This window comes from Pangasianodon hypophthalmus, chromosome 11 (genome assembly GCF_027358585.1).
Source record: "Pangasianodon hypophthalmus isolate fPanHyp1 chromosome 11, fPanHyp1.pri, whole genome shotgun sequence".
Lineage (NCBI taxonomy): Eukaryota > Metazoa > Chordata > Actinopteri > Siluriformes > Pangasiidae > Pangasianodon > Pangasianodon hypophthalmus.
The window spans coordinates 19,517,247-19,544,119 of record NC_069720.1 but is presented as its reverse complement, the minus strand read 5'-3'; the positions used below and the strand labels follow the sequence as shown (position 1 = coordinate 19,544,119).

Genomic DNA, 26,873 nt, shown 5'->3' with positions numbered 1-26,873 from the left:
TCAGTGTTGCAGACTGTTTCAAAGCATATGCTTATGGAGAGCCATAAATATGTCAAAATGAAAAATAAATGAAAGAATGACTTAATAAATCAATTAAAAATTGAGGAATATGCAACGGCAGGAATTCGGGTATGTCAAAAATACAGCTAAAATAAAGGATATGTACACACTTGTGTGTTTTATTTTTTAATTATATGTTTGTTTGTTTGTTTATTTATTTATGTTGGCATATGTTCCATATATGTTATGTTAAATGTTCAAAGTAATTAGATAATAATCTTTAAACTTTTATCAATATTATAGCATTTTATCAATAGTAAATTTAATCTATACTTCCACTGATTGTTTACATTTTAATGCCTGGGTTTCTACACTGAGCATGCGCTGTAGGATATTTTCTCTCGTTCATAGTATTTATAAGTTTGTAATCATTGCCTTTTGCTACCAGCTCAAGGTCCCTTACTTTGTTTTGAAATCTATGTTGAAATGCTGTAATGATTTTAAAGTGCTGCTGAAAAGTTTTACTTCTATAAAATCTCTTGAGGTTCAAGGGACAGTGAATACTTTGAGACTTTTGGATTTGAAAAGCAGCACCAAACACCAAACCCCTCCAGAAGTATTGGAACAGCGAGGCCAATTCTCATCCATCCATCCATCCATTTACTGTACCGCTCATCCCCGCAGGGAGCCTGGAGCCTTTCCCAGGGAACTTGGGGTACAAGCGGGGGACACTGTGGACATTGTGAGAACTCATTGCAGGACACAGTCACACACACGTTCACTCACTATGGACAATTTAGAAATGCCAATCAGCCTATAACTCGTGTCTTTGGCCTGGTGGAGGAAACCGGAGTACCCGGAGGTAACCCCTGAAGCACGGGGTCTCCTAGTGCCACCTAGTGCTCACGAGATATGAAGAAAGCACATTGCTTCTAACTTCTGAACAGTTTGTCCTAAAAATCATGAAACTGGCCTCTTTAGATTCATCATTTGATCTCAAAAACAAATGTCTTCAGTGTATAGCAAAAACAAAAGAATTGGCCTTGCTGTTCCATTACTTTCAGAGAGGACTGTATATTCTCCAGGCCCTTACAATAAATTGTACATATACTGTAATTATTTTTGGTCAGTAATGCCTGGTACTGTGATTTTTAGCACAGAACCTACTTACTAGGAGCTTGAAACAGGATCCAAGAGGATGAATATGTACAAAATATGTTGTAATGTCTGCTTAACTCATGAATTGATATATTTATAAGCTTACATTAAAGCTGAATTAAATACTTTGCTTTATACCACACGCTCATTGTGCCATGCAGAAAGGACAAGAATTATTATTTCAGCATTTAGGAATGAGTTTTTATCGCAGTGTACACTATAGCCATGTTACAATAATAGTGTTGGGGATATATCTCATGCCCATATAGGATATATATATATGGAGAGAAACAGTTGTGTACATCATTGCAAAAACTGTTGATAGACAATGGTTCCAGAGAAACAGGACATTTTGGATGGAAGTCCCACGGCCAGGCAAACAAAGTGCATAATATATAATATATACTGTATATATGATATGAATATATGAAGCCAGAATTATTATGAACTGTAACCATGACATAGATTTCAGGCAGTTTTCCAACATCTATATGCTGACATAACTGGCTTCAGAAAAAAAATATTGGAAGGAGCATACCATTTTTCTTTCTTTACAGTGAAATCTTCTTAAATTACCTTCCTTATTTTAATTTTTTCCTCACTGCCTTCATCTGTTTTGATGACAGTTGTCACTGATATGCATCATTTTCAGAAAATAAAATAAAAATGAAACAAGGGGGTAGGGGATGAAGTCATATGGATTAATCTTTCCTAATATAAACGATATGTAGTTCATGGGTATAACTTTAAACTATGTTAAACTAAACAGCCTTAAAATTATTATAAACAGATCACACTGTGGATTCCTCATGTTACTGTCTGTGGAGTTTGACATGTTCTCCCTGTGTCCGTGTGGGTTTTCTGCAGATTCTCAAGTTTCTCCCACCTCCCAAAAACATGCTGCATGGTGGACTGGCTACACTAAATTTCCCCTAGGTGTGAATGTGTGTGTGTGTGTGTGTGCCCTGTGATGGACTGGTGATCTATCCCGGGAGCATTCCCACTTTATGCCCAGTGTTGCCATGATAGGCTCTGGATCCTCTGTGACCCTGAGCAGGATAAAGCGGTTACATTAGGTGTTATCTGAAAATGAAATGTGTTCCGTTTCAAACCTCTGCACGCGCACACGCACACACACACACACACACACACACACACACACACACACACACACACACACACACACACACAGAGCCATGACCAGTTTCATTTTCCATTTTCTTAAAATGATCAGATAGGACAAGGTAATGCAAGTCACTTTTAATAGAAGGTGTGTTTTTCTTGCAAAGAACAAAAATGACTTTTGCATCTAAACCGACTAAAACCATCAGCTATCCTTTCAGCATTTATAGTAATTTGTATTAAAACTTTTCTCATTTAATAAAAGAATCTGAGTAGTATTGACCCTTTAACTTGCTAGAAGTTCCCTAATTTAACAGAAAATAATATTTTTTGAGAAAAACAGATGATTTATTTCAGGGCACTGCTCTGTTAGCCATTGAACGTGCAGCTGATATTCACAAAAAGAAAAAACCCAAAACAAAACGTTGTATCTGCTGACGATCACAAGCACATCAACTGACATGCAAATTTAGGCAATATGTCAGTTTGACATTAATTAAGAGAGTAACGGTCAACATTAGTCCTTAAGACTTTCAAAATAACCTTTAGTTGACCCCTAAGACACTGGCTTAGTGGATACAATGGAGGAAATGACTGATGACTGACAAATTTCCTGCTCCAAAGGTTCTTGAGGTTCTTGAAGGATCAGCCAGATTTGAACATCCCACTACCGAAAAAGAAAAGTGTTGAGGATTGTCCTTCATGTTAGTGTCCAGGCTGGGAATGTAGTGGGTTATGATCCAAACAACCTGAGGACAAAATTTGGAAAAAAATAAAATAAACCACAAACACACACACATGGGATAAATCTCAAGATGACAGAGATAACATTTGTCACGTGATGTTTTATTTGCTAGTCTGTAAATCCTGCCAGCACTGTGGATACTCACAAGATCATGCAGAACATGATGAAGATGTTCCACAGCGCTATAAAAATGCGGAAGTAGCGCAGACTCAGTAAAAACTCCCTGATGTTATCACCTGGGAAGGAACAGCACGGTATGAACAGGTCGATCACCAGTCCAGGTCATACTGAAATGTCATATCAGTAGTTATTGGTCTATATATATATTAGTACCTGTAGTTGATCGGCCCGGATCATCGCCGAACCCGTGCGTTTGCGTCTCTTTCCTTTTCCTGTCATTACGCACAGAGCAACACGACAATATGAAACCTTTACTAACTGAAACATCAAGTAACTATTACAAACAGGATCCAAATAACATCTACTTACAGTTTAAAGTTTAAAACCGCCCCGGCGTTCATTAACAAAGTGCTGAAAAGCAACAAATCAGATGGGTGACGTGGAAAGTCTGATCATCATCAACAACAAACACAGCTGAGCTGTCTGACTACTTCACATCAGACTGTCTCAGATTATACTGTCCATCTGAACAAAGCAGAAACCCTGCCTGAAAACTCTACATCATAGACAGTGTAGGAAGGGTAAGAAGTGTAGGAAGAAGATTTTTACCAGAAAATTAACAGATCCCCGATCATTTTGTCACCCTGCAGCCTCTTCTTCTTCTTCTGGCAGCAGTAAAAGTGTTGAACATTGACTGTAAACTCACCGTCGCCACCTGCTGGTCAGACTGGTGTCAGAGTGCCCATGCTGACCCTGTCCACCACCTGCAGTGGGCCTGTGAGCAGAACTGGACCATGGAGCAATGGAAGAAGGTGGCCTGGTCTGATGAATCACGTTTTCTTTTACATCATGTGGAAGGCTGGGTGTGTGTGCATCGTTTACCTGGGGAAGAGATGGCACCAGGATGCACTATGGGAAGAAGGCAAGCAGGCGGAGGCAGTGTGATGCACTAGGCAATGTTCTGCTGGGAAACTTTGGATCCTGGCATTCATGTGGATGTTACTTTGACACATACCACCTACCTAAACATTGTTGCAGACCAAGTACATGCCTTCATGGCAAAGGTATTCCCTAATGGCAGTGGCCTCTTTCAGCAGGATAATGCACCCTGCCACAAAATTGTTCAGGAATGGTTTGAGGAACATGACAAAGGGTTCAAGGTGTTGACTTGGCCTCTGAACTCCCCAGATCTCATTCCGATCGAGCGTCTGTGGGGTGTGCTGGACAAACAAGTCTGATCCATGGAGGCCCCACCTCGTAGCTTACAGGACTTAAAGGATCTGCTGCTAATGTCTTGGTGTCAGATACCACAGCACACCTTCAGAGGTCTTGTGAAGTCCATGCCTCGAAGGGTCAGAACTGTTTAGGTGGCACAAAGGGGAGCTATAAAAAATTACACAGTTGGTTTTATTGTTATGGCTGATCAGTGTAATTCTATGACAGGACCATGATAATAATAATAATAATAAGAATCAGATTCAAAGTGCCCCAAAATGAAAAGAGGTGTTTTAGCTATTTTTGCACCTGTTCCTTGGTGTTATGGACATAAATACGATAGTATACCTGTAAAGAAATCTACAGATTTAGTTTTGGAGATAGTTTTGTTTTAATTTAATAGATTGTCACTTCAGGTAAAAATGGTAAATTTTTTTGATGACTCAGCCTGTACAGGTCTTGTGTTTGTCCAATTAAATGCTCACTGAAACGGTTATGCCCCACCCCTGGGGCGGGACTTGCTCTACAGTAGCAGCTCGTTAGCAGCAAACATGGCTCGTCTGTGCAGTTTTGGTTTTGTCTTCCCCAACACTATTCCCTTTTAGTTTATTCATTTCAGTGAGGGTGGATATTATAGTGGATATTGTGGTGGATATAAGTTCACAGTTATGTGACAGGCACCTTTCGAAGCAGTGTTTTACCAGCGTGGGGCTGTTCAACGCCAGAACACACGGCATCTCTTCGCCTAGAATATCATCCTCATTAAAGTCGACAGCGTAGATTAAAGACAGCGGTTAGAAATCCTCCACAGTTGAAAAAGCTTATCATTAGCCTTTTCGCTGTTCTCTGTATTTAGCTAGTTCACTAAGCTACCTGTAAGTTTGTTTAGATTCGGCTGAGGGTGTAGTCTCGAACCTGAACACTATTGGCTGTTGCGTAAATCGGTCAGGCCCTTCAACATGCCATCACTCTGACTTCCTGTTTCAAAAGACAATGCGTAAACAAACAAATGTTTCACTCACATATACAAATTTCGGCTGGTGTAGAATGTACTTTTCATTTACACAGGGAATTGGATGCTTTATGAATAGCTTTATATAAATACAAAATGCAAGAACTTGGTCAACTAAATTGACCAAACTGCATGAATATTTTTCATGTGATTATGCTTAGTGGGCACAGTGGCTTAGAAATTTGCCTCGCACCTCCGGGGTTGGAGGTTTGAATCCCGCTTCTGCCCTGTGTGCATGGAGTTTGCATGTTCTCCCTGTGCTTTGTGGGTTTCCTCCGGGTACTCCGGTTTCCTCTCCCAGTCCAAAGACATTCCTTGTAGGCCGATTGGTATTTCTGAATTGTCCGTAGTGTGTGAGTGTGTGTGCGATTGTGCCCTGCGATGGGTTGGCACCCTGTCCAGGATGTCCCCCGTCTTGTGCCCTGAATTCCCTGGGATAGGCTTCAGGCTGCCCGTGACCCTGTGTAGGATAAGCGGTAAGGGAAATGGATGGATGGATATATAATTATGCTTAAATAATGTTAAAATGACTGCTGAAATGCAAATAGCGTCTCCCTTCTATGCCAATAGATATTTTCACTATTATTCACAATGTTTTTTTTTTTAATCATTTTGACATACTTGAATGTCACAATTAGGCTATAGAGCGATATTCAAAACAGTTTTGGTGCATTCATTTCAATTCCCAGGGTTTTCCCAGGGTTTGCATTGTCAAGTTCAGCTCCCACAAGTCCATCTGCTAAAAGCCCTCATGAAAACACTGTATCTGGTGGAGCAGGTGTGGCAGTAAGCTGCACTTTGGCACAAGGTAGATCCTGCAGGAAGTGAAGCAGAGCTCAGTGTTCCTGTTGGACAGGTTTCCTCAGCTATTTACCCAGGCTATAAACCCAACACTTTTCCAGGTCCCACCCATAAGAGGCAGTATAACACCGCAGTGCTCGATCGCAGGTCTCTGGCTCCATGCCATCCTCATGTCTTCATTTAAGCTTGGGGGTGCAGATGAGCTGCAGTATATTAATAGGAGGTTATATGTGTCCAGATCTCTTTGACTCTCAGAGGCTTTGCGCGGACACACCGTCCACGGGCCTTTAACCAGCTCTCTGTACATGTGCTAATACTGCCATTAGCTCCAGATCCGAAACCATGGAGGTACTGGACGCCCTAAATCTGGGCGAAATTGCCCAATATTTCTCAAAAATGGCCATGTTTCCTGTCTTTGATCTAGCCTATTACATCGTGTCCATACTCTACCTCAAGTATGAGCCAGGTAAGTGTGACAGCTCCATGCTTTATTTTGCGCCTGTTTCTTTATATTCAGAGAGCATGAAACGGAATGTAACGCATCTCCATCTGACACTTTATCCTTTATGTTTATATTATTATTATTATTATTATCCTCCGATGAGTGCTTTAACCATGCCATTGCCATTGCGCATGGGTATCCCAGACTAAGGGTTAATATTAGAGCAAGCACGCGTCATTATGTTCAGGATTTGCGCCTTATTCTTGTATCCTCACTTTCTTTTGTGCACATTTCTCTGTTTTTAGTGCTTAAAGCAATTCTGACAGCCCCCTGCTCGAAATCTGATAGATGCTCTACACATACCAGAGCTGGAATAAATAGACTTGCCCTAAATAGACAACAGCAAGAGAGCAAGAGTCCACAACTTTACCCTGTTTAAATGAGTAGCCTATATACACGACTGCTCTGCAGCAGCTAATATTAAAGCAGCGGTTAGTAAACTGTTTCTATAGCAACTGAGTGCTCGTATTGTACGTGAAAGAATGCAAGTGGTGTGTGGTCACATTTAGGTACTGGGATACTGTTGTAACACAGTGGTCATTTGGTAACAAATCTCATAATGTCAGTTAAAAAAGGTGCACCAGGAATGACCCAGAAACATATTGCTGCCTGGTCAGCGGTCCGTTCTGTCCATGCGCTGTTATCTAAGGAATAAAACACAACAGGGTAATGTGATGTGGCCCAGTGAAAGTTCATTGCTTCCATAAGTGGCTTCCGTCTTATATCACAGGAGTTTGGCATCATTAATAATTTTTGTATTTATGAAAGAATGACACGTTTAATATTTGTTTTGTTACATATCATGTTGTTGAACGCCTGCAAAACAAGTTAGTTGCTGTTATGATGTTGTTATGATGCCTCACTTATATGTAGCCTCTCTTGTTTTCTCTCTCTTGAAGTTAAGAAGAGAATTGCAGTTTATCATGTTAGAGAGACACCACAAAGCATAAAGCTGTCCATCCTATAAACTTTCCTGGAAAACTTAAAAGAACAGCTTTACGTCTGAATGTTAGGAAGCGCTGACACTTGAGACTCCTTCCATAAATGTTAAATAAATGTCTCCTCACAGAACGCTTCATCATATCAACACTCTTTCGATCTGTTTATGCAGAGCGTCGGCCATACAGGTCCTTGTGAATTAACTAACTGTGCATTAACATAAACCTGTGATTTGTATTTCAGGCAGCACTGCTGTCACAGCTGTGCCGTCAAAGAAAATTGATTCTGACCAATCAGATTCGAGAATTCAGCAGCATCCTGTCGAAGCATCTTTAGACCTTGTTTTTCTGTATTGGAGTTTTTACATTGCTTTTACAATGATGTTTGCAAATGTAGGCTTGTTTTCAGAAACTTTTCTTTGGCTGCTTGTGAGATTTGATAAGACAACCTACTGTGTATAGAGTAAGCGATTTCCAAGGCTTTTATGAATTGAGCATCAGAATCAGAATCACACTATCTACATCAATGGCTAAAATCTTCATTTGTTAGGTTTGCAATTCATTTGTTCATAGAAGAAAAATGGAAAATGTATGTAGTGCTCATTGTAAGAGTTGCTTTCACATGACTCATACAATTTGATAAGTCTCATGCACGAATGCCACCACTTCGGGCATGCTGGAGGTCAAAGATCGGAGCCGGCCTTCCAGTTGCCATGAATGAGTTGCCGTGGACTGATGTTTATTTTTAGTCACCATTTGATAGGATCACTTCTCCTTCAAAATGCCTGGTGGCCACACCTGTTCCATAAGATCTGTTTGTCCATGGAGCTTTGGAGGCAAGGAAGGACTTTTAGCTTTCCACTGATATAATTTCTAATGATTAAACACTTATTTGAATTTACTAAGCCCTGTTTTGACTGCCATGCTAGTTGAATGTAAGGCTGTGTCTACATTTAGAAACATTATTATTCGTATACTTTGTTCATGTTGTATCTTGTCGGATTGCACAACTCCAGTCCAGGTAAATTTGGTAAAACACTGAGTAGGTGGATCAAGTACTAAAATACCAAAATCCACTGTGCAGCCCAACAATAAACCCACAGAAAAACACTGAATGGGGTAATGATAAAGTCTCTGTTTTGCAGGCTCAGTGGAGGTGTCCCGCAGAAGCCCTGTGGCCTCCTGGCTCTGTGCAATGCTCTACTGCTTTGGGAGCTACATCTTAGCAGACATCATGCTTGGACACAGCCCCATTGACTATTTCCATAATAACAGCCACATCCTCCTGGCCTCAGCTGTATGGTAAGGCTCTTTGGTTCAGTAAGCAGATACTCTGTAGCCACGTGCAGACAGTAGCCATACTGATTTGCATAAAATTTACACAGGTTTCAAGCTCTTGAAAAGGTCTACACATTCTGTACTATGTAGCCATAATGTGACCTGAATGACAATTTAAAAAAGGCTTTTATTATAATTATTGCTTAAGATACATATAAAATCCCTTACACGTATTACATCTTGCTGTACACTAATCGTAGGGCTATAGATTGAATAAACTAGATGCCATTCAATTCTCATGGGGGCTCAACAACACAGATTTTGTTTTGATGTATGACACGAAAACCTAGACTGCTGTTTGAATAATAGTGAGAAAAGACCTATCCAGTGCTTAATCTGTAAAACATGAGGTACCAGAACACCAAGGGAGAGGTGATCCATCAAGTGGACAGGGAGGGGGATGTATAGACACAACAGTGCTCCAGGCGCTTTGCATAATACAGTAGAATTCAGATTTAAGGTCAAAAGCATCAGTATGATGACTACAGCACGATAAGGGATTGAAACCACAAGAATTTCGGCATTGTCATGAGAGAACTGGATGTGTCAGCTGCACATTGCCGTGTGTGCAGCTTCATAATATTTGCTCAATGTCACAGCAAACAATTCTCTCACAATACTGGGTCTTACAAAAGTACCTAATGCTCTTTAAACAACATAATACAAATATAACTACATGATTACCCCTATCAATGAAAAAAAGACAAAGAATGATCATTTCATTAAGATGATTTTACTTGAATTATTTTTATTTAAAAACTGCAAATGCCTCGGATCCATGTAAATTCACTCGAAATATGACAAGTGCCAGATCCTGTTCAGGCAGAAATTAAGTACAGCACCTACCCTATATTGAACAAGCTATACATAAATGTCAAACTCCACTTATCAAACTCAAACTTTAAAGGTGGAAAAGTCTTTGTCTTAGAATCAGCCCAGACAACACCACAAAACCAAGGTTCTTTAAATTTAATCTACTTTGTAATATCCACCATACCAAGCTAACTATCTAAAAGAAGTGCCGTATTCCAGGCCTTGTACAGGACTTGGTATTATATTACTGTACATTACATTTTTCCATTAGTACAACCACATTTTCTGAAAGAACATCAGAATATTATTTTGAAAATTGCGATGTAGATTTTTGTTCTCTCAGTTGATCATGTGCTTTTGCGAGATAGGATATGGAGTTATGAGACCATGGATGAAGCTCCGCCCTCCTCATAGTTAACTTCCTGTAAATTTCTATCTCTGTCTTTTGCTCCCTACCACCTTTCCATCTTCTCCCTACTATTCAACAACTTGTACCCCGGCCTCTTCAGTGGGGATCCTGGCTGTCTTGTGCGAAGCTCTAGTTCTTCCCATGTTTTTTCAGTTCCACAATCACTACCACTCCGTACAGCTCAGTTGAGGGTGTGTTGTGCACAGTCAGGATACACTGACTATATGAAAAGTATGCATGTATGTTTAAATTTCATTTACACTATTTGCTCTCAGAAATCTTTCCATTAACATGAATGTTGTTATTTTTCTGTTTCTCTACCAACAATACTACAGGTATCTCATCTTCTACTGCCCACTTAACTTGTTCTACAAATGTGTCGCATTCCTGCCCATTAAGCTCGTGCTAGTAGGTATGAAGGAAGTTGTCCGTACTCGCAAAATCGCTGCTGGAGTCCACCATGCTCATCATGCCTATCACCATGGCTATTTCATCATGATCATCACTGGTTATGTCAAGGGTAAGTAAGTGAAGTTTTAACTACGTACATTTCAAGAGCTGCTTTGTGTGCTAATTTGACATGTAAGCATTTGGCTTTGACTATGATTGATTTGGCTTTTAATTATTTTAATATTTTAATTGCTGGATATCACATTTCGATGTGACATGAATGACATATTTCAAACCTTTAAGCAAGAAAGTTGTTAATTCTCTGCTGTTAAATTATTGAGATTTGTTAATTATATATAAAAAAAGTGGAATATATTTTAGCATATTTCACTGTGCAGTCACGTCACAGTGAAGTGAAGTGCTTTCCATCCTGCCTTTTATTTATTTTCTATGCAAACCGCTGAAAGCTGTTGCACAGTATTATGAGAGTGAGTGTGTTGTGAAATAGGAAAAAAGAGAATGAGAATTTCTTAACTCTGCACAAACAAGAAAGCAAATATCACCAGGCCAATAAAGTAGCCAAGTGTTGTCAGAGAAGGCAGTTCATTTCATTGCACTGTGAATGTTCTCTTGTGTAAATGGTTATGATACTGATGTCAAGAAAAAGTCATGTCCTTGTGTATCAAATGTCATCTTGAGGCATGATCCTCAAAAGCTGTTAGAGGGTATATCACCTTCTCTCCAATAGTTAAGGGGATCTTAGTAAAAGGCCACATGCAGGGGGGCTGTTAATCCTGATACCAGCCTCAAAGGCAAGATCACCTCTTCTGCCCTGACACTTTTTTCATCCTGTTTATGTCCTTGTAGGATCTGGAGTAGCTCTCATGTCAAATTTTGAGCAACTGTTGCGTGGAGTGTGGAGGCCAGAGACCAATGAAATTCTCAACATGTCATTGTGAGTCTTTCTTCTTCAGTTCTGTGCCCCAGTTTCTATAGGCTGCATGACCTCAAATAAGAAATAAACCATGGAAGGGCATATTGTTGTAGAAAAATAATCAATGATGAAGTGGCAGAGGAAGTTTCCAATAACAGCATTTCCTAAAGTTTTTTGTATTCCTCTTATACCACAGCTATTGTTGTGGAATGTCCATGAGTTCCTGATATCACCAAGGTCATTTTTCTCTCTCTTGAACTTAGAGACAAAAAATGCAGCATGTCATTTTACAGAGAAACCAGAAAGTCCCCTGTCCTGAATTTTCTTCCTGACATTCCTTTCATAAGCATTAAATAAATGTCTCTGTACTGCAAACATCCCATATCTGCCATACAAGTCCCTGTGAATGAGTGGGTACTATAGAAATTATGATGTACCACAGTGTGTGCAATGGTATAAACTGAGATTTACAGACGAGACTGCTGTCAGAGCTGCTGTTATAGAAAATTAATCAACACCAATCAGAATAAAGAATTCAACAGCACTGTATTATAAAGTCTAATACATTGTAAAGAGTCTAATTATTACATTTAACTAAGAAAACAAGGCTTGGACATAACTACACAAATGCACAATAAGACGTTTCAATGAAAGACAGAAACAGCAGGGTTTAAATAGACAAACTAATTACATGCTTAACACTGAACACATGGAGACAATTGGGAAAAACACCAATGACAGGACAGGGGTGGAGCCAGGACTAATACTGTCAAAACAAAAGAAATGCAGTGCACATTGCACTCAGAACCACGGTATGCACTGTGAGAAGGAATGACACAGGGATTACAACATTTCAACAGTTACATCTTTTCAAACATTGGACTATAACAATTATTCATTGTTGCACATTATTGTAAGGTCAGTAATCTTAATAATCCCTCTCTGTATGTATTTGCAGCCCTACTAAAGCCAGTCTGTATGGAGCCATTCTGTTTACACTCCAGGAGGTGCACTGGCTTCCTGTGTCCAAGAGCACCCTTATCTGCATCTTCACTCTTTTCATGGCTACTTCTAAGGTGTGGTCTTCACTGCATGTATAAAAATTCCAATTGGACTGGGTTAATTTTAATTTCAGTTTTAATTTTACAACACTAACATAGACTGCTGTTTCTTTTGTAGGTGGTTATGACCGCGCGCCACTCTCACGGCTCTCCCTTCACTCTGGTTGAGTCCTGGGTGTCCCACCTGCTCTTCGGATCTCCTCTTGCTGTTGAAGATGCTCATAATCATCACCACACTCCTCCAGCTGCTGCCTCTGCCCCTGCCTCTCCAGCCAAAACCAAGGAGGAATTGAGCGAAGGCACTCGCAAGAGAAAAGCCAAGAAAGCAGAGTAGACACCCAGCTCATTGTTAGAAGACAAAAAAACAACTAGTGTCTACCCTCAGGCCATTTTTGATACCTGGGTATATAGTCCTTACTGGAAAGATAGTAAAGATTTGATGTTCACTGATTACAGTTTGTTTTTTAATGGTGCTTTAAATGACAGATGACAGACTACGTAGGGACTGTAAATAGTTCACCAATAATTCTCATCCTTCCTGTTAATATATAATGTTTATCTCTATTTATTATGTACATTGTAGTCCGTGAGTGGAGCTCCATTCTCCTGTCAGTGGTGAACTATCTTATAGACATAAGCTAAGTCTTTGGATTATTAAACCCAGTGAAAGGTGAAAGTGTCCCTTCCCATTTTGATCAACACATGGCTTCTGAATGAAGCAGAGTACACACTGTACACGGATGCTCTTTATATCATGTTGCATTTGACAGTACAACATTTTAAGAAGTAAATATATTTTCCAATCACATATGTCTCTGCGTTATTACATGCTACTGAAAAACAAGAGGTCTTTCAGCATAACAATAAAAGAAAAAGTCCTAGAAATAGTCCTAGCATTGTATGATACCAGTTACAGACCCATTTTTCTTGAAGGTATATTTGAATATATGCATGAGAATATTACTGTCAGTTTGTTTATATGAAGTGTTATTATGGACTAAGTGTCTAAACCTGAAATCTACAGTAACTGGTCTTTTTACCAGTAAAGTTTAAATTTGTCATGTGGGAACCATATTTTATAGCTGGAAGCAAGTATACTGTACAATACACTCCCAGTCACATGAAGTTGATATAGTAGTTATCATCCACTCTTGTTTTCTATATTCTTGTTTTTTTATTGTCTCATATTGTCTCATTGTGAATCTAGCTGTTCACAAACACCAAGAGAGTACCAAGGTCCCTAACATTTTAGCAACACATACTTGGAGAGAGAAAATGTTGTACTAATGCAGGAGTTTAGTTGGTGTTGGTTCTCCTTTTGATCTCACATTAAAAACATGTAGTCTTTCAATAGTTTGGCATGCTGTTCGCATGCTATTGGAATATGAATATGAAATTTTACTGCAGTAAAACAGACGCAATGCCACCAGCTTAGCAGAATCAAACCTCCATGCAGCTCACACCTAACACACTCTACTACAGATTGTTAACAGGCAGCAATGTGGCTGATTCAATGAAAGCCACAAAAAAGCCACTTTAAATGAAATCCCTAAAATAAAATACACTTGACTTTTTATCAGTCCACCTTCTGAAAATTTTTACTACTATTTTTTCCATTATATATTTTCTGTTATCTGCACATCATGCTAATATCGAAAGCGTGAGATCATAGCCCTCCCTTTGCCAAAACATAAATCGTACAACTAAACAATTCAAAGCACATAACTGAACGAAGTATTGCACTTGGACGAGTCAGCGGCAAGAGTCAGCGGCATTTTCTTTGAAAATATTCTGATTGCTGGACTGAAAACCTAAATATTTATAGCTTTTGATTAATTCGGGGGCCTGCTCTCGCTCGGGGCCCTGGGCTACAGCCAGACAAAAAAAATTAAGACAAATGAATTAAAAGATTCTCCTTCACACTTTGGCTGACATTAGAAACAACACGAAAGGGTCAATTAAATGCCATGACATCCCCAAAATGTCATCATCAATTCTTTTATTTGTTTTTCCATTTCTAAGATGCATTCTGGGAAAAGGGAGTTGAGCTAAATGCACTTTAAGCTGGTAAAGTGTGTCAGGGTGCAGCACAGAACCCCAAGAGCCGATGAACTGGAACCAAACCAACATCTGTGGATGCAATCACTGACCACCAAGGCACTCTGTATAAACATATCAGCACTATTGGACTGCATATGTGATCCTTATGCTGAAGAGTTCAAGTAAAGGCAAGACTATATTCAAACTTTTATATTTTCAGCTTATAGGATAACCGCTTATAAAATGACATTGAATTTGTCACATCTGGGAATTTCATCTGTTACATTTATGATTTAATTCATGAAGGATGAACACAGCATGATTTGCCAAAAGGTAACCGTTCCACCTGGCAAAAGATCCATTTCAAATGAAAGGAATTGATTGTTTACTGTAAGAAAAAAGCCATATTCCTGGCTTCAGTGATGTCAGAGGCCCAGAGAAGTATAAAAGCAGAGGAGGGGACTGGAAGCAAGTCACAAGCAGGCAAACACCCACACAGCCCGAACCTGCTAGAGGAGAAGACCAAAGATGTTAATGTCTTTATTTCTTATTCTGTTATTATCTGGATTTTGTAATATAGGAAGATGTGTAGTGTCCAGTCAAGGAGTATCAAAAGGTAAGCAGCTTCAATTCACACATTCCACATTAAGTAAGTGAAATGATAATCTAAGTGGACCATGGACATGTGTAATGCATGTGTTACATTTAGATAAACATGTTCACATTAACTTTTCAGTTCATCACCTTAGTCCTGATGCATAGTTTTACTTTATAGTTGTTCTTTTTCTTATCTTAAAGATATCTTGGGTATTTGTGTGAGTAAAAAATTGCTTAATAATTTCTGGAGTAGCAAAGCTTCAGTTTTCTTTCCCTGTTATAATTATACTGTGGCTTGTGAAGTACAGTTTTCACCAATACCATATAATGTGTTAGCTTTCATAGATGTGTCTTAATTGTTACGACAACTGAAACAAAATGTATGAGAAGATAATAGTAAAATAAAATAGTAAATAGTATGAAAGCACTAAATAATATAGGTATTGTAAATAAAAATAATAGTAAATAAAATATGTTCAAACGTTTGCATCATTCCCACTTTTTACATTTATTTATAACTGCCTCCAGTGTCGATTATACTGTCTGATCATTTCTCAGTTATATTATTCTCCCCTGTTTTTCCTGATATATCTGTTGTCATTCTACCAAATATCATACACTGCCCTATTTAAATCATGTTTGGTAATCAAGAGCCATGGAAACATTCTGAGTTTTGGTTTAGCAGCTTTCTGTTGATTTTGCCTTCTGTTTCAGACTATTGACTTGTTACCAAATACACCCACATTTTTACTTCTTGGAATTATTTCTTCTTTGTGGATCAATTATGAACTAAAGGTGTATTTTTTTCCATTTTCCTCTCAGAAACCAGAGGGTGCAAACTTTTTCACTCAACTGTGTTATATCAGTGTTATTATGCTTTTATGGTCATATCGAATATAGAGAAATAGAAATAAAACACCAACAGAGATATCAGCCGGTTAAGCTATCTTACAGCAGCAGTCAGTTCTTTTGCAGAACTATTGACAGGAATGCATGTTGAAAACTTGGATGCGGTTAATGGAAACACCACATTTTCATCCCGAGGCACAGAGGAGAGGAGAGGCACAACTGTCTCTGGGGAAAAGCAATATGCTGACATATAAATTCTGTTCTGAGATCAGCCTCCTACTGACAGGCAGCAGGAGCAGAGGCGAAGGCGATGCTTGACTGATGCTCACTCTGCCTGAAATATGAACCTTGCTGTTGCACCCCATCTTCATAATTCATACCAGTGCAGTCATCATCACTTTCCTTCACTGTTACTGTCATTTTTTTCTTTATAAACACACATATGGCAGTCAGAATCAAAGTTACACTGGCTCTAGGAAATGACAAATGAACCATCGTTGTGAATTCCAGCAAGATCTGGCTGTTCTCAGTTAACACCAAACTGTTGTCTGTCAGAGAGCGCTGACACAAGAGACTCATAAAAACCTGGTGGAAAACTCATTGCAGCAGGAGTGAAAGTCAACATACTGTATAATACCTTATGGATCTGTTTTGTTCATTATTCAATGTATGATATTTTGATTTATGATACAGTACATTTTTTTAAATAAATGTTATTTATTTATTTATTTTTTTACAGATGAAGAAATAATAAACCAGATTAAGGGCACAAACCAGGCCCTGGCTGAAATTAAGGAACTGCTTAAGCAACAGGTAAAAAGCAAATTGAAATCCATTGTGCACCATCAGTGGCATAGACAGGAATTCATTTCAGGGGCAGGGGGTTGCGGATATTTGCTAAATAATCTAGACCATGGTGTTTAAGTAAATCGATAAGTGATGCCCTCATGCATTTTGGGTGGATTAATAACATTAATATGACAGTTTTACTAAAAATGATTAAAATAACATGGTAATAACAGGGGAAATGTCATCTTAGTTTATAAAACCAGATCTACTCTTCCTTTTCTTGTCCTGTGCAAAACAGCACTTCATCAGCTGTCACCTCAGCTCAGAGTGTAGCTTTCAAACAGAAATGGAAAAAAAACGTCTGATCCCTATTGGCTAATCCAGTTTCTCACCATAGCAGCTTATAGCCAATAAAGTGTGATTAAAACAAGGATGTTTTCATTTGATGACTGGGCGGGTAAATATGGAGGTATTGTAATGATGACTTCACTGACGTTTTATGAACATTATTATAACACAACCATTGTGCAAAACAGTAACAGAATCATCTGACTTGTATATAACCATCTGTGCTGGTTTTGTGCTATGTTCACCAAACCTGAATAAGCATTTGGAACGGTTATAAAATATTTCAGGTTGGCACGGTGGTGCAGAGGGTGGTGTTGCCGCCTCACAGCTCCAGGGTAGCCAGTTTGATTCTAAGCTGAGGTTATGTCTGTGTGGAGTCTCACATGTCCTCCTAGTGTCAGTGTGGGTTACATCTGGGTTCTCCGGTTTTCCCCCACCTCCCAAAAACTTGCACATATGCTAAATTTCCCCTAGGTATTAATGTATGTGCGCATGGTACCCTATGATGGACTGGTGTCCTATTCCAAATGTAGTCCTGCCTTGCTCCCAGTGTTCTCAGGTTAGGCTCCAGATCTACTAAAGCAAGGATAAAGCAATTACTGAAGATGAATGAATGATCAGCTACACCTCTGTGCGCTGTTCATATTTCTGTGCTGATTGCTAATAGCTTACATTACATTACAGTAATATATTGTTGATTTATTGCTATTTCCTCATGTAGATAGAGGAAATTGTGTTTCTGAAGAACACTGTTATGGAGTGTGAAGCCTGTGGTGAGTGAAATTTTGCTTGCCTTTTCATGCTGTACATACAAACAAGGGAAACATTTCAAGTTATTTCATGAATCGTTTGATTACTTCTTTCAAATAGGTTTACTTTGTTATGTTTTCCTTCAAACTCAAAAGTGTTAAAATGCAATGTGACATCATGATTATTTTGTCTTGTAGGCATGAGCACAGGTGGTACAGATCGAAAACCATCCTGTGATCCCAATCCCTGCCACCCAGGAGTGACTTGTACTGAGACGGGTAATGGTATCAGATGTGGGTCATGTCCTCAAGGCATGGAGGGCAACGGCACCCATTGCACAGACATCGATGAGGTAGGAGTCATCACGGGAAGTCAACAGCAATGCTTTTCCACTTTGACCTCTCAGAAATTTAGCAAAATTGCAAAACTAAACTATGTTCTCTGGGTGGGAAGGATGGCAAACTCTCTCTAACCAAAAATCGAAAGTGTTGCACTAACCCATCATATGTGTTCGTGAGCTCATGTATGCGGAAGAGGGTAGATAGCGCAATCCTACAAGTGTGTTATGCTGCCCTGTGATGTAGCATGAGCAGCAGCTTGAAAAGACATGGTGACTAGCTTCATGTGTCTTGGAGGAAGCACACGTCAACCTTCACCCTCCCTGGTTGGTAGCTGTCATGGGGAGAACTGGCTAGTGGATGGAAATTGGCACAAAACAAGAAATAAATAAATAAATAAATAGTGGTGCTATACCGATGGTGACTGTTTTTTTATTGTATTGTATATAAAATAAGAAAAGTAATCTGAATTGAATGCCTATGCTACAGTGTGTGACTCTTTGTAAAGCCCTTGTTTTTTGTGGGTGTAGTGCACTGTGAAACCATGCCATATGGGTGTGAGATGCATCAACACATCTCCTGGTTTCCGCTGTGGTCAATGTCCTGCTGGTTATGCAGGTCCCCAGGTGCAAGGAGTCGGACTTGACTACGCCATCGCCAACAAACAGGTTACCACTTCATCCAAACATTCTTTATTCAAATTTTGAATTTATTTAAATCTCAGTAAGTTTAAGCTTTTTGTTTTTTGTTAAGTTTATTACATCAATGCTGAATTTTCTCGGTCTCTTCATTCCTTAAAGGTTTGCAGAGACATAAATGAATGTGAAATCTCAAATGGAGGCTGTGTGGAGAATTCCATCTGTTTGAACACAGCGGTGAGTAAATGGCTAAGAATTTAAGAAGTCATAAATCATCTTGAATACATTTTATGGTAATATTTTTTAAAAATGGGTCCACAAAGGTTTTTTGGATAGACTAGCTTTCTGAAGATGCTCCACTTGGAACCTTTTCTGAAAGGTAAACCCTTCTCTTGTAGGGCTGTGCATGAAGCCTAATTAAAAACTGAAGCAATAGAAAGAACCTTTGCCTATATGATATATCATGTATAGATGACGTAACTGTAGGTACATTCTACTTAAAAAAAGCCAAAACATTTTAAGAGCATAGTGACAAAACAGTAGGTCAAAGAAAACAGTTTCAGTTTTACTGTTCTGAGTGTGTTAACACATTAAAAATAACTCTGGATAAAAAGTGACACCAGCCTCTCTATTCATGTGACTAATGAACTAACTGAATTTTTCTTCTCCCTGAGAGGAAGGTGTTTTGGCCCTTCCTTGAAAAAGTAAGTTCTTTTTTAAAAAAGAAATCTGACAGGAGAAGCTATTTTTATAAAAAAAAAAAAAAAATATCTGGTGACGTATGAATCAGATAAGAAGTAAGAGTCAGAAAAATCAGACTGCTTTGATGGATAACTGATTACTAAACAGGTAGAAGATCAAGATTATGTTCCAGACATATACACACTCACTGTCCACTTTTTTAAGGTCAGGAATCTGAGGCTACAGTGCACGGGCTCATCTAACCTGAACAGTTAAACACTGGGGGAAAAAAAAGGACACCATTTTTTCCAGTCTTCAACTGTCCACGTTTGGTGAGCCTGTGCCCTGTGTAGCCTCAGATTCCTCAAGGTTTGATGTATGGCGCATTTTGGGATGCTTTTCTGCACACATAGTTTGTAAAGAGTGGTTATCTATGTTACCATAGCCTTCCAGTAAGCTCAAACCAGTCTGGCCATTCTCCTCTGACCTTTCCCATCAACAAGGCATTTCCATCTGCAGAACTATCGCTCACTGGATGTTTTTTGTTTTTTGCACCATTCTGTGTAAACTCTAGAGACTGTTACACCTCAAAATCCCTGAGATTAGCAATTTACATTATACACAAACCAGCCTGTGTGGCACCAGCAGCCACAACCAAAGCCACTGAAATCACATTTTCCCCCATTCTGAAGTTTGATGTGAACATTTCCTGTTCTTGAGCTTTTGAACTTATAAAATCTGCATGACTTTATGCACTGCACTGCTACCACATGACTGGCTAGTTGGATAATTGCATGAATGAACAGGTGTACAAGTGGGTGGTGTATATAAGAACACCACAACACAAGCCTATCTTCATACGGTCACTCTTTACCTCTAGTCTGTTCTTCTTAGGAATAACCCTAAGAACCTTGTAGGAACATATTTTTAAGAATATAAGCATCTGGTACATTTCCATTTTCTGCAACCACCCCCTCAACCCTTTTATATATGTGTCTGTGTGTGTGACAGGGGTCTTTCCGGTGTAGTCGCTGCAAGCCAGGCTTCATAGGAGACCAGACACAGGGCTGTAAGCCTGAGAGGGCATGTGGGAATGGGCAGGCCAACCCTTGCCATGCGAGTGCTGAGTGTATCGCCCATCGGGATGGCAATATTGAGTGTGTTGTAAGGACTTCAAAAGATGTTGCACTTACAAAGCTATATGAATTGTATTGAAGGTGAATCCTATGTATTGCAATTTGTCTAAAACATCCAAATCAGACTAGAAACCCAAATCTCTGTATTTAGTGTGGAGTTGGCATGGCTGGCAATGGATACTTATGTGGAACTGACACAGATATTGATGGCTTCCCTGATGAACAATTGCAGTGCTCTGACAGAAACTGTGCTAAGGTGAGAATAAACAGTTTCACAGAATATCTGAACACGTACTACAAGTCCAACAAACTCAATGGAAGTGGCTTTTGCAGGACAACTGTCTCACAGTACCCAACTCTGGCCAAGAAGATGCTGATAAGGACGGCATTGGAGATGCATGTGATGATGATGCAGATGGAGATGGGATCCTGAACACAGAGGTAATTTAGTTATTTTGGTCAAGTCATGACCAAAATGTGTGTAAAGACTGGCTAATATATTTTCTACTAACATACTGCTATTTGCTCCACTAGGACAACTGTGTGCTTGTGCCAAATGTAAACCAGATGAACACTGACCAAGATGATTATGGAGATGCTTGCGATAACTGTCGCTTAATTAAAAACAATGACCAAAAGGACACTGACAGCGATGGCAGTGGTGATGAATGTGATGATGACATTGATGGTGATGGTATGTTTGGCAAGTGTAACACTTGGGTTTGATTATTCTAAATTGGGCTTTTCCGATTTAGCTGAGATTCTATTGTGTTCTTCAGGTATTAAAAATGACAAGGACAACTGTGTGAAGGTTCCCAATGCTGACCAGATTGATCGAGACGGTGATAATGTTGGTGATGCTTGCGACAGCTGTCCTTATATTAGCAATCCTGACCAGGTCTTTTTCTCATGCTATACATTACTTCAGTCTATTTGGTACATACGTTCTCTCAGAGACAAACTCACAATCCCCTCTTTTGCACTTTCAGATGGATGTCGATAATGATTTGATTGGTGATCCTTGTGACACCAACAAAGACAGGTATGGACAATTTGTTAGACTTGATTTGATTGGTGATCCTTGTGACACTGACAAAGAGAGGTTTGGAGAAAATACCGGATTTGTTCGCGATACATTTGTTTCAGTCCCTGCCTGAGAGCTTGTTGCTTTTTTCCCCAGTGATGGAGATGGTCATCAGGACTCACGAGACAACTGTCCTGCAGTCATAAACAGTTCTCAGTTGGACACGGACAAAGATGGCAAAGGGGACGAGTGTGATGATGATGATGACAATGATGGCATTCCTGACCTCCTTCCTCCGGGACCAGATAACTGCAGGCTCATCCCCAACCCGCTACAGGAAGATTGGGATGGTCAGTTTTAGCTCCTTAGCTTTTCAGTCAAATGTTATTTTATAATCTGAAGATAACTTCCCACACAAATTACAGGGGACGGAATTGGAAACGTCTGTGAAAAGGACTTTGACAATGACACAATCATAGACACAATCGATGTGTGCCCTGAGAATGCAGAGGTCACCCTTACTGACTTCCGAGCCTACCAGACTGTGGTGCTGGACCCAGAAGGAGATGCACAAATAGATCCAAACTGGGTGGTGCTTAATCAGGTCTGATTTGCCACCTTTGATCAATAAAGTATTGTAGTATTAGCTTATCATAATGCAACTAATAACTGTTTTTTTTCCAAACAGGGAAGAGAGATCATTCAAACCATGAACAGTGATCCTGGACTAGCTGTTGGTAATATGTTTATAAAGATCTCCAAACAAAACTTTCACAATGGAACTGTTAATTTATAGACAAATTTACCCTCCTTTTGTTCTTGCATGCAGGTTACACAGCATTCAATGGAGTGGACTTTGAAGGGACGTTTCATGTAAATACAGTAACAGATGATGACTATGCTGGGTTTATCTTCGGCTATCAGGACAGCTCCAGTTTTTATGTAGTCATGTGGAAGCAGGTGGAGCAGATCTACTGGCAGGCGAATCCTTTCCGAGCTGTGGCTGAACCAGGAATCCAACTCAAGGTACAATGTGGTTACAATTGTACTTATTTTGATTTACCCATATAAAATCAATATATCCACTTGGCAGACACTGATTACAGATCAGTGCCCTGAATCTTCCCAAAGAAAACATAAGTCAGTGGAGTTCCTATAGAGGGGTGTCTACTGGCTTCCAAGGAGATTCTGATGAAGGCTGTGCTATCCACCGAAAACAGTTTGCATTGAATGAATGAACAGCAAGATATTGCAGTGAGATATTGGATAATTTGATTTGCTAAAATATTTAATTTCACCCAAGAGTTATGAATAATACAGACACATTTCTACATTTAATGTAGAAATATTTTATTGCTGCATTGCCCCCCATGTAGTCTCAAAGCAGTTGCCTGTGGTCAGAGTTTCAATGGCTCAAATGAGCTTACTACAATCTAAAAAATGTACAATTACTATTATTATTATAGAAATATGTTTAGAAAAAATACTGTTTTGCTGCAATTCGTAGTCATAAACATTATGCTAGGCTGCACAGACACTGCATGGTGTAGAAAGTCAGGAGTGCAGCGGTATGTTTACAAAGCATTACAAATTTAGCTATAAATGTATCTGTGAGCTTATATGACCTGTTTGTCACCACAGAGTGTAGCTAGCCTAACATTACTGAGTGCTCTACATCATGTCTAAAAGGTGATTAACAGCGACTAACAGAAAAGATGTGATTCTAGTATAATTGGGTAATGTCTGTGGGGTTATTTCGGTATATGCGCAACAGTAACAGAGCTAATAAGATTACAAAAAATAACATCTGTTAACTTTATGTAACTGACTGGGATGAGTTCTGTCCATTAGATCACAAGCAGGTATGAAAAATATAATAGTGTGAACAGGATTAAAAGAAAACCAATTCCATCTCTACTTAAACAAAACAAAACAAAACAAAACAAACAAAAAAACCCAACCTGGTTTAGGTCATGCCTACTTTGGGTTTAAATCTGAATATACATACTGATATGAACATTTGAGCACTCAACAGATACAGATACAGAGAGTGGTATTGTGTTACACCCCTAATAAGGATAATTCCTTGCAGTATAGAAGCAGCTGGGTACTCTAGGGTCAATGACAGCTGGACCTGTCAATCTCCAAGACTGATGAAAAGTCTAGATCTACAAGGATCTACAGTGTTGCTGTACTTTTCACTCTGAAACTGTTGGTAGGCTGTGAAATCCAACACAGGGCCAGGAGAGAATCTGCGAAACTCGCTGTGGCACACAGGTGATACTGCCAACCAGGTGAAGCTGCTGTGGAAAGATCCAAGAAATGTGGGCTGGAAGGACAAGACTTCTTATCGTTGGTTCCTGCAGCACAGACCCCATGATGGGTACATCAGGTACAACAGTGACAAGTGCTTCATCTATAAAGCTAATTCCCTAACCAACTCACAGTCACAACTGAAATTAGACCGCTGTAGCCCGTATCTGAAACAAAACCAGTATTTAAGTCTCTGTCACACATTCAGGGTTCGGTTCTACGAAGGCCCGAAGATGGTTGCAGACACAGGAATTATCATTGACACGACCATGAGAGGAGGCAGACTTGGAGTGTTCTGCTTCTCACAGGAGAACATCATCTGGGCCAACCTGCGCTACCGATGCAATGGTGATTATATGAGTTTTTGTTCTTATTCTATGTAAATTACAAAATCTCCAAGAATAAATCACATAAATAATATGATAAAGACGTTGACAATGTTTAAGTCCATCAACTGGGGAAAATAAGCACATACTGTACTTAGTTGCGTGATAAAATAAAGGTCTGTAATTCAGGTTCTATAGAACTACCCTTGCCTTGCTAAGCTACAAAAGCTACATTCAACAACCATCCATGTGTCACTTTTGTGTTGAAATCTCTTTGCATTTCCTTGTGGTGACTGATGACAAAGGCTTTTGCATATTCAAACTCATATTTATACCCTAAGGAAAGGCAAAAGTTCCTTTCCTTAGTCAATTTTCCAGTCAAACATTTAAATCAATAATTGTCCCAGCTCTAACATCCATGTTTTTCTTCTTCAGATACCATTCCGGAGGACTTTGACACATACAGAGCCCAACAAATCCAGCTTCAGATTTAGCCTCAGTCATTGTCTCAAGACAAAAGTCATTTGGTCCATGCCTTCACAATGACCAGTGGTTCCCCTAGACCAGTGCTTTTTGTAAAATGGGATTTGGAGACCCACCAGGGTCAGTGAAGGATTGCCAGGAGGTCCCTGATTTTTTTTATTTTATTTTTTATTTTAGTTACAGCAGTGGAAATCACAACCTACCATAAGGTTATTATTTTTAATGTTATGTTCTTATACTTATTAAAGTGTTCGACTGGTAACTTGATTTGAATGGGTTTAATCCGAACCTCAATAATTCAAAAACAGGTAGGCCTACAAATAATGTCAAATAATGTCCTAATGTGTCCAGTCAGTGGAAAGTTCAGGAATAGAAGCTCTATTAGTCATATAAATAGACAAAATACAGTATTATTGTGGACATGTAAATAATGCTCATGAAATAAATCTGTGTTGAGGGAGTCCATGGAATTTAATTTACAGTAAAAGGGAACTGTTTGGGAAAAGTTTGAGAACCCATACCATAGACCACTCTATCAAACTGCAAATATGCTACTAAGAATACCGAATAAAACTGAATACTGTATAAAACAGAGCTTTATGCCTATACTGTCATAATTTGCAGTCATGCATTTCCTTTACCCCTCGATACCTAATCATCACGAAGAGGTTCAACAGCTACTCCTTTTAAGCAGAATGTGAAGTGTATCATTACTGTACCAGCGGAACTACACTGTGGTGGTAATACAAGAATGGAAATAAACATTTAAATTTGCTACTGAGATATTTTCTTTGTTTTTTTTTTTAAAACAGTAAAAAGCTGCACCTCTTAATATTTCAAGCAACACTAAAACAATACAATTGTGAAAAAGACAAGTCTTAGGGAGAGATGATACGGTGGCACTGAAATCACAACCACGGCAGTTTAAATGTATATATTTTAAAAACACATACAGAAATACAGATTACAAAATATAAATGATGTAATAAGAACGATCTGATATATGCAGCTGAGACATCATGCACATCCATAGTTAGCATACTTTGAGAACGCAAAAAACATCCATGAAACGATCACTGAGACTATGTACAGAGAGAAAGTGGCCTTCTACAACCATTTTCCACAAACATGAGTCAAAATAGGGACCACACCAGAAAGTCTATACAGTTACATGAGTTCTACACCTATGAATAATGACATTTTTTGGAAACACCCGTCAAAGTGTTTCCACGCATAGCCGGTTAAAAAGCTCCAGCTGATGATGATTTTCTCATTACATGTATTTAAAATGCATATAAACAGCACTGTTTCTGTTCTGACTGCAGATTTTTTTTTTTTAAAGTGTATTCTTTAATGTTCTTATGAGCAGTTTTAGTGTCACGATTTTAGTTTTCACACCTGCTCCGACACTATATTTCGACTAAATAAAATACTCTTTAATGTAAATAAATGCAGATGGCACTTATGTTTGGTGGATCATGTCTACTCTATTCATCTACTGTATTTTATACAGGCCACACTATTACTCAAAAAGATTTATCAACTAATATTCTGGTATTAGAGAACCACTTCCTCATTTGATTACTAGAACGGTGGAAAATTTGTTTATTATATATATATATATATATATATATATATATATATATATATATATATATATATATATGTGTGTGTGTGTGTGTGTGTGTGTGTGTGTGTGTGTGTGTATGAGAACAATAGCAGCTGCTCAGCAGTCCTCTTAAGGCTTACTGGGGAGGTTGAAGGAGGCTCCTTTAAAGGGGCTCTGCGTTCTTAAAATAATACTTCCAAAAAACTGATGTTAAAATATTTAAACTGATGTTAAAATACGGTTCAAGAGAAAATCCAGAACAGCCTGTTAAACTACTATTACCATACATGAGGAAAACTACTATAGCTCTGTAGGATAAAAGATACATAAATAAATATAACATACATTCCGGCTGCATCTCCTGATTTTACACATCTCAGAGCACAAAGACTGA

At 38.9% G+C, this 26,873-nt stretch overlaps 3 protein-coding genes across 3 annotated transcripts; 2 read left to right on the top strand and 1 right to left on the bottom strand.

Annotated features, from left to right (window-relative positions):
• Positions 1–2,403: 2,403 nt before the first annotated feature.
• On the bottom strand, positions 2,404–3,858 carry smim7 (small integral membrane protein 7). Its single transcript, XM_026923920.3, has 5 exons — positions 3,755–3,858; positions 3,515–3,556; positions 3,359–3,417; positions 3,171–3,261; positions 2,404–3,029 (listed from the first exon to the last, which is right to left on the bottom strand). The coding sequence occupies exons 1-5, from the start codon at positions 3,778–3,780 to the stop codon at positions 3,014–3,016; spliced, it is 234 nt and encodes a 77-aa protein (XP_026779721.1). The 5' UTR covers positions 3,781–3,858; the 3' UTR covers positions 2,404–3,013.
• Positions 3,859–6,402: 2,544 nt separating this feature from the next.
• Positions 6,403–13,364, top strand: tmem38a (transmembrane protein 38A). The gene is made up of 6 exons (XM_026934149.3): positions 6,403–6,639; positions 8,759–8,915; positions 10,509–10,693; positions 11,431–11,518; positions 12,456–12,573; positions 12,677–13,364. The coding sequence occupies exons 1-6, from the start codon at positions 6,516–6,518 to the stop codon at positions 12,890–12,892; spliced, it is 888 nt and encodes a 295-aa protein (XP_026789950.2). The 5' UTR covers positions 6,403–6,515; the 3' UTR covers positions 12,893–13,364.
• Positions 13,365–15,007: 1,643 nt separating this feature from the next.
• On the top strand, positions 15,008–25,651 carry comp (cartilage oligomeric matrix protein). The gene is made up of 19 exons (XM_026929313.2): positions 15,008–15,214; positions 16,784–16,857; positions 17,903–17,954; positions 18,129–18,283; positions 18,800–18,937; positions 19,070–19,144; positions 20,600–20,752; positions 20,876–20,980; positions 21,058–21,165; positions 21,259–21,418; positions 21,504–21,622; positions 21,714–21,766; positions 21,905–22,098; positions 22,174–22,352; positions 22,437–22,485; positions 22,578–22,774; positions 23,968–24,140; positions 24,270–24,409; positions 24,823–25,651. The coding sequence occupies exons 1-19, from the start codon at positions 15,127–15,129 to the stop codon at positions 24,879–24,881; spliced, it is 2,271 nt and encodes a 756-aa protein (XP_026785114.2). The 5' UTR covers positions 15,008–15,126; the 3' UTR covers positions 24,882–25,651.
• Positions 25,652–26,873: the final 1,222 nt, after the last annotated feature.